The sequence below is a fragment of the Phragmites australis genome, chromosome 17 (assembly GCF_958298935.1).
Source record: "Phragmites australis chromosome 17, lpPhrAust1.1, whole genome shotgun sequence".
Classification (NCBI taxonomy): domain Eukaryota; kingdom Viridiplantae; phylum Streptophyta; class Magnoliopsida; order Poales; family Poaceae; genus Phragmites; species Phragmites australis.
In genome coordinates this window covers 21,378,823-21,387,205 of record NC_084937.1, presented here as the reverse complement: position 1 = coordinate 21,387,205, position 8,383 = coordinate 21,378,823, and the positions used below count along the sequence as shown (strand labels likewise).

At 47.1% G+C, this 8,383-nt stretch overlaps 1 protein-coding gene across 1 annotated transcript; it reads left to right on the top strand.

Annotated features, from left to right (window-relative positions):
• Positions 1-813: 813 nt before the first annotated feature.
• LOC133897437 (putrescine hydroxycinnamoyltransferase 1-like) lies at positions 814-8,383 on the top strand. The gene is made up of 2 exons (XM_062338171.1): positions 814-1,492; positions 7,302-8,383. The coding sequence occupies exons 1-2, from the start codon at positions 1,052-1,054 to the stop codon at positions 8,154-8,156; spliced, it is 1,296 nt and encodes a 431-aa protein (XP_062194155.1). The 5' UTR covers positions 814-1,051; the 3' UTR covers positions 8,157-8,383.

Below are 8,383 nucleotides of genomic sequence, written 5' to 3'. Positions count from 1 at the left end.
CACTAAAGGTGATGCTTACCTTCTGGAATAAATTTCTAATTTCTATACATAACAAAATATATGAGTAATTTTTTTTCATCTCATAGGTTGCACATGGTGTGGATGCAATGAAAACTATAGATCATCATTTTTGGTAAGTGTGGATGGCATATTGGCAATATGCTAATATAAAGTGAGATTGTGTGCAATGTGATAATGTATTACGGTAATGTATTTATAATTCAACATATTTGCTAATCTATGGTGCTAGTAATCTAATCTATAGACATATTTGATGAGATAATGGTACATGATGGTGATATTGCTATTAATATCTATTTCTCTGCTTATCAATGTCTAAAATATAGCAAATGTCATGCTGATTTTTTTTTCTTTTGATTTTTTCCTTATTTTTCCCATATGTTTCCTTATTTTTTGTTGAACTTGAAATTCGAGATATGCTCTCAGTAAATCGGGAAAATCGACCAGTTTTTGAAGAATTCGAGTTGTTTTCGATATTGATTGAAATACGACGAATGCTATGGAATATCGACAAAATCGGTTGAATTATCAAGAAAACTGATCACGTTTTGAGAGTCCGATTTGAAGTTTTTTTTCCTCGGTCAAGACCGCGTGAATTTTTCAATTTTTCATTTGAATTTCACGCATTTTAAGAATATACGGGGAGTCGCATTTGTAAACCTAGGAGGAGACAGAGGCCGCTTTACCCCGGACAGACGTTACACGCAAGCTGTACGTGCTGCAGCCGCTCGCGACAAGATTTTCCATTGTTTAACCCTTGACACCACGCTCAAGTTTGAAGTTTCATCGGACGACCGGCGAGCCGGATCAAAATGCTGCCTTTTTTTCCTCTGCCGTCGCCGCACGTCACGGCAGGTAGTCCGTAGTCACCGCCGTCCACCGAGCTAACCTCCTCCTCCTCCCCTGTCTGAGACCTTTATAAAACCTCACTGTCTCCCTCGCCGCTGCACAGCACCCCCCCCCCCCCCCCCGCGCAGATCAAGAGCAAGCAGCTGCTGCTCGAGCGAGGGAACCGAGAAGGCAGGCGGAGATGAAGGTGGAGGCGGTGGAGACGGCGCTGGTGGCGCCGAGCGAGGTGACGCCGCGGCACGCGCTGTGGCTCTCCAACCTCGATCTCGCCGTGCCCAAGACCCACACGCCGCTCGTCTACTACTACCCCAAGCCCGCTCCCTCCGACGGCGGCGCCGCGGAGGAGGAGGAGGCCGGCTCCTTCTTCGAGCCGGCACGGCTGCGTGAGGCGCTGGCAAGGGCGCTGGTGCCGTTCTACCCGCTGGCGGGGCGGCTGGCGGTCGGCCCCGGGGGGCGGATCGAGATCGACTGCACCGGCGAGGGCGCGCTGTTCGTCGTCGCGCGGGCCGACTTCACGGGCGATGAGGTGTTCAGGGACTTCGAGCCCTCCCCCGAGGCGCGCCGCCTGCTCGTCCCCTTCGCCGAATCCGGCGACCCGCCCTGCGTGCTCGCCATGGTCCAGGTACGCCGAGCTACACTTCTTACCTTCCGACTAATTGATTCCCGCCCCCATTTCGGAGCTTTTTGCGCGGCCCGTCGGTGCAAAAATTGCGGTGAGACCAGGACATCCAACTGTCGTAACGAACAGAATGGTGAGACGGGACGCTTATTGATATTGAAGCCGTAAATACTTGCCCATTTCAGAAAGAAAACAACAGTAAATACGTGTCAACTAAATTTCTTTAGATCATCTTATCCTCGAACCAATTCTGTGTTCAATTAATCATGTTCCTCCCATCTCCGTTTGCATGGAACAAACAATCGAAAACCAGTAGATGTTCCATCTTCCCTGCCATGCTTATTTCCGTTTCTTTTTGTTCTTGGAAATCTTCGCAACTTGAGGTACATGCGATTGCTTGGTTCTTGGATGCTCTTGGTCGCTGCAAGATAAAAAGCTCCGTCGATTTAGGTTGTTGACAGACCGGCGGTACCCATCAATCGAATTTACCGGCAACTGAAAGAGCGTGGCCGGCAGATACGAGCTACGCACAAACTGCGGCAAGATGGTGGCCGGTGGCAAGCCGGACCAGCCAAGCTCTCGGAGCAATAGTAAACTAGGCAGCAACCAGGTCCTCTATCTAGGAACACAGCACATCGACGCATTTCAGTTTCGATTCGTCCGGGCAGATCACCGCCGGCGGGCGCGTTGGCGCGACCGAAGGCGACGACGCGAGTAGTGCTAGCTTGGGGGACATGGACTGCCAAGAACTTAGTATTAATGGCTTACTCATGAAGGCCCGTCCGTGTCGCCGGGCCCCCACCTCGCTGGCTGGATGCTTCCGGCAACGGCTCGAGTTGATGACGGGACGGCAAGTTTGATAGTACTGCCGGTACTAGCTTTGGACGAACCAAGGCCGGGTAAATCGTACTAGTACGCACAGCTGTTTCAAGCCTGTTGCCAAAAAAAAAAAAAAAAAAAAAAAAATCGAATACCAAGCCTCTTGCAAATTGCCATTTGCCAAACAACCCCATAAGTTGTGCAACACTTGTGACTAAACTTGATCTGAATCATGTGGATTGTTTTCTCTAGCACACTTCCTAAGTTTCAGGCTTCAGGCGCTTGAAACCTTGATTGAGTTCGGGTGATGGACATGAACGCCTATCTTGTTCGTTGACAGTTTTTCTCCGACTGGATTCTCTATCTCCTGGCTTAGAATGAGATCGGCGGTGGCATGCCAACCAGACAAAGGATGCGGACGAGCCAGTAGGGACGCTATCGGCTGCAGGCAAGGCAACAGATAACTGATGGGCCAGTGTTGAGGTAGGGGAGCTCGAAAACAGATTGATTAGCGATGGAGGGACGGCAGGGACACCACCAGAGACGGGGATGCGGGCAGGGCGGGGAGCGAGAGTAGTACTGAGGCAAAAGCGATTGAAATGAAGCGTTGTGCTGAAACGATTTGAGGAGGAAGATGATGTACAGTCCATTGGATCTTTATTTTGCGGTTCATATTGATCGACTGGAAGGATCCTTTAATTTCAGGCATCTCAAATTTAGCAACATCCTTTCTCTAGACCATTTCTTGTATCATTATCTGTAGGTTATTAAAAATAGCAGTTGGCTTAACAACTAGGATCATTTTCTCTAGACGGTACCATTTTTTTTTGAGTGAAACACTACTGGTTATATATTAATTTAAAAAGAAAACAAAAGAACAGGAGTCCATTTTACCAACCAAAACAAAAATGAGCAAAAACCCTTTACAAGTTAATATAAAGAAGCAAGCCAGTGTTCCATTAAAGAAATATCTTTCTACTTTGCCCGAAGAATAACCAGAGCAAATTATGGCTTAAATTTCCATAGCAAAAGGAAGCGCTAGCTAAGAATGGCAGTAGGCTGGGTCAGGTCAGGTCCTCACGGGTTTCAGACCCGACGGAGACGTGTTTAGGTGTAGAAACCGCCCTATGGGGCCATCGGGTTGGAACCCTAATTCGAGTCAGGTTCAGATCCGGGTTGTGAGGAATGGTGACGTCTTAAAAGAAGGCGGTGAATTAGAACACTTAGAAATCTAAAACAAATTGACTCTAAAAGCTTTATAAGATAAATCTATATTAATTTCTATATAAATGTGCTCTAGGTTTATCTAGTGTGTCTACTCTATCGTTTAAGAGGATTGCAACATACTCTAGTAAGATAAATTGCAAGTATGTAAATATGGAAACATAAATAAGATAGAGAGACAAACTCGGCAAAAGGGATCTCGTGATATCGAAGATATAAATGTCATTCTTAATCCACGTTGGAGCTTCACAAAAGATATACTCCTGATCGTCAAGTTTCTTTCGGTCATGGCTTTTGAGCTACCTAGTCACCAAGACAAAATCTTAAGCATGATGAGCCACCAAGACAAGGTCTCACCACTAGTCTCTTTTTCGGTCACTTGCCGTCATGATCACTTTGGAGCTTGAGGCACTAAGGCAAGGATCTCTGCGTCCCCATACACGTATCTTACTGATGCTCCACACTAAATCGAAGGGTCAACAAGTTTGAGCCACCAAGGTTCAAAATGCCGGCAAGTCATCAATACTCCAAGGCGTCGATGTACCACTTGGTACAAGTTAGGATCACTCCTTGATCCCTTCTTCAAGCTGTAGCACCTAGCTACAACTCACTCTAGTTCTATAAACACTAAACACTCTCTAATCTTGTACTTAATTACCTTAGATGATCACTTTAATTATATTAAGTGTATATGAGCTTCCTCTAGACTCCAGCAACATACCTCAAACCCGTCAACTAGCCATTTTTCCAATAGTTCAGAAAAACTGTTAACATTAGATGATTCGGTGAGAGTAGTAGTACTAACACCAGATCATCTAGTGAGTAAAATCTTAAAAACTAGCCATTAGACTTTCACTCAATGCCTCTGTGAACACCGGATACTTTGGTGTACCTTCAAATTCATCATCGGATCTTCCGGTGAGTTATCCTGAGCCATCCGAGCCTTTGCAGTCTCTCTGTGTAAAATGCTCCGGTGCATTCATCCGGTGTTCATTCTATTTACACCAGATCATCTGGTGAGTTAAACCTTCTCTTCTTTTCTCTATAAATGCTCCGGTGCAACTACCTCTATGATCACTGGACTATCCAGTGATTTGATCTTCATTCTTCAGCACTTACAATCACCTCTGCAAGAAATACTCCGGTGCCATATTTCAGTGTGCACAAACTAAGCACCGGATCTTTCGGTGGGTTGATCTTCAGTCTTCTGCACTTGTATTCTTTTCTGTAAGAAATGCTCTGATGTTACCTAGTGCAAATCACCGGACTATCCGGTGAGGCCCTCAGCCTTCTCCCATTTGTCTGAAATACTCCGTGAGTTTAACACACAGAGTACCGATGAGTGTAAACCTCTTTGCACCAGACCTTTTGGTGGAGAAAATCTTCCTGAAATTTTTTCAATTCAATCAAATTTTGTCTCGGTTGTGGTGGTTTCTTGATGTATTGCATCTATGAAACATAATAACATATATTCTTGACAAACATGTTAGTCCCAATGACTATGTTATCATTAATCACTAAAATCACAATCATAGCCTAATAAGGTCATTTTTGTTACACGGGTCCTATTTTGCACCTGCGGGTGATACCGAAACCCAAAATCCCGAGAACACCCCACAGGCCACTCACTGACCGCCACACCCACCCACCTCACGGCCCCCTCGTTGATTGCCTCTCTGCGACCCAGATCCGACCGTCGTCGCTCCCGATGGCCACCACGATGGCTTAGCGTGTCGACCTCTAGCGGCGCGAATCAATGCCCTACCCACCTACGACAATGACGACCTCCGCGGCCAAATCAAAACCCCTCCTCCCTGCATCGCCAAGCTATCAATCCATTCCGCCTCCACTTGGAGTTGCCCTTGCTGCGGCCAGGGGTGGAAAATTAATAACAGGTATCCGAATTATCTGATATTTGTATCCGTTAAAACATAAATATGGATATTTATATCCATATTTGTTTATGAAATATATACTAAAATGGATGTATTCAAATTCGTTTTCAAGATTCAAATTCAAATGTGGATATCTAAATTGCTTTGAATTTGGATGTGGAAATGGACAATATCCATATCCGCCAACTAGGGAACCAAATTTTGCTAAAGTTTTAGACATTTTGGAGGTGAACAAAATTTATATATTCCGGCCCAATCAAATTGGAACAAATTTCAGTCAAATTTTATCAAATTTGACTAAAAATTTAAATTTCTGACATGAATTTTGAATGAAATTTCTAAAATTTCAGTAATTCTAGTAATTCCAAATGTGAATGAATTTTTTTCCCACCAAAATAAAAATTCTTATCGTCAAAGGTGTAGGATATTTGCATACAACTTGATCGAGTAGATATCCGAATGTGGATTCAGATTCAAACAATCCGATTCATATTCACATTCGAGAATATTCAGATTTGTATTCGTATTTTATTAAAATATGGATAGCAATGTGAAAAATATACTATTCGATTCGTATCAGATCCGTTTCCATCCCTAGCCGTCTAGCCATGATGCCAATCATGGACAAGAATGCGAGGAATAACAGCAAGCCATGGGAGGCAGGGGCAAGTAGTGGAACAGGCTAAGTGCTTCTCTACTCTGCTCCACCTCCATTGTCCATCCTCACCCAGAATTTCTTGCAATTGACATCCTGATATGCGAGTTTTTATTCCTATTGATCAACGGATTATGATCTTGTTTGGTAGAGCTCCAGCTTCCAACCCTCAACTCTACGTTAGATAAAGTGGTTTAATTTTCTATTTTTGACTAAAATAAAAATAAAAATAACTTATTCAAATATCTTTAGTGTACTCATAACTCTAACTTTATAAATTTCTGGAGCTAGTAATATCCGACTTAAAAAAATTTAGATTCGAATCTATACCTAATAGTACCTAAAGCTCAATATGGATAGTTCCATGCCAACAAGCTGAAGGGTTGTCTACAATCCTTTGTCACGTCTGAAGGATATTCTTGTCCTTCCTCCTCCAACTGAAGTGATCTGGGCAAGTAGGAAAAAAACTGCAGCTTGTTTGATGCTTTCATCGCAGCGCCCTCTGGGAGTGGAGCAGGGAGCTGCGCGCGTACATGCTTTCTTTGGCTCCCACCTGGGTCCTGGACCATGCCTCCCGGATCAGGATGGGCGCGCTTGCTGACAAGCTCCGATGAAAAATCTTCTCGTCGCACGGCATGGGGTCAAGATATGCCGATAGCGCAGTTGATTCAAGCTCCGATGAAAAATCTTCTCGTCGCAAGGCATGGGGTCAAGATATTCCGATAGCGCAGTTGATTCAGGGATTAAATTTTATGAATTTTGAAGGGAACGAAATATCTAATTTAAAAAAATCACTGATATGTAAACAAAAAATGATCGGAATTTCGTAAATTTCAATCTATTCGGCAGTGAACGAAAAAAAAATATGAAACGAAATTGAAATCCCCGAGCCGCATCAGAAGAAACGGGGGAGATAACTGATGCCATTCTAGGATTGCGACCGTAGTGGCAATTTGTTTCATTCATCTGCATCGGAGCCGTGGTATATAGCTAGCTGCCTGCAACAAGACGAAGCGCCGCCCGTGATATATAGCCGCCTGAGAACGAGCTAACCTGCTTATCGTGACATGATCTTGATTCTTTTTAATATAAAAGATTGATTTGTGTGAGATCGAACAGTTGTCTTAGAATCCAGTTTAATTTGCTGTTTTCTGGATGTGAACTTAATTGGAACATCAGTCACAAATGTAACCGAGTGAGTGCCGTGCATTCTGCGCAGGTGACGTTCCTCAGGTGCGGCGGCGTCGCCGTCGGCACCGGCATGCACCACGTGACGATGGACGGGGCCGGCGCGTTCCAGTTCATCCGGACGTGGACGGGGCTGGCGCGCGGGGAGGCGCCGTCCGCGTCGCCGTTCCACGACCGCACCCTCCTCCGCGCGCGCTCCCCGCCGCACGTCCCCTTCGAGCACCCGGTCTACTCGCCGAGCTACCTCAACGGCGCGCCCCGCCCGTTCGTGACCCGCGTCTACGCCGTGCCGCCCAAGCTCCTCGCCGACATCAAGGCCCGCTGCGCCCCGGGCGCGTCCACCTACTGCGCGGTGACGGCCCACCTGTGGCGCGCCATGTGCGTCGCCCGGAGCCTCCCCGCCGAGAGCGACACGCGCCTGCGCGTCCCGGCCAACATCCGGCAGCGCCTCCGCCCGCCGCTCCCGGCCACCTACTTCGGCAACGCCATCGTCCGGGACCTGGTCACCGTCAAGGTCGGCGACGTGCTGTCGCAGCCGCTCGGGTTCGTGGCGGAGCGGATCAAGCGCGCCGTGTCGCGCGTGGACGACGCGTTCGTGCGGTCGGTGGTCGACTACCTGGAGCTGGAGTCGGAGGAGGGCAGCCAGGCGGCGCGCGGGCAGTTCATGCCGGAGTCGGACCTGTGGGTGGTGAGCTGGCTGGGCATGCCCATCTACGACGCCGACTTCGGGTGGGGCCGCCCGGGGTTCGTGGCGCCGGCGCAGATGTTCGGCAGCGGCACCGCGTACGTGACGCAGGGGCCGGAGAAGGACGACCCCGTGAACGTGCTCTTCGCGCTCGAGCCGGAGTACCTGCAGTGCTTCGACAAGGCCTTCTACGGGGAGTGAACGAATCGATCTGTATCATAATGCATTTAACGATGGAGGACGAGATGCTACTAGTACTGCTTACTGCCTGTGCAACTGTGCAACAAAGTGTGCTTGGCTGCAGCTTTTTACGCCGAGTCACCGAAACATTCTGGCCCAACTATCTGTATACAAAAAGATGGAACGAAAATGCATGGCTGTCAAAGGCTTGCAGATTTGAATACTTCAATCCTCCAGGTTCTGTTGAG

What these genes read in the sequence shown, in the direction of transcription:
- LOC133897437 (XM_062338171.1), top strand. Translation starts at nt 1,052, where the DNA reads ATGAAGGTGGAGGCGGTGGAGACGGCGCTGGTGGCGCCGAGCGAGGTG. An exon ending in GCGTGCTCGCCATGGTCCAG is followed by an intron (nt 1,493 to 7,301) that starts GTACGCCGAGCT and finishes CATTCTGCGCAG; the next exon opens with GTGACGTTCCTCAGGTGCGG.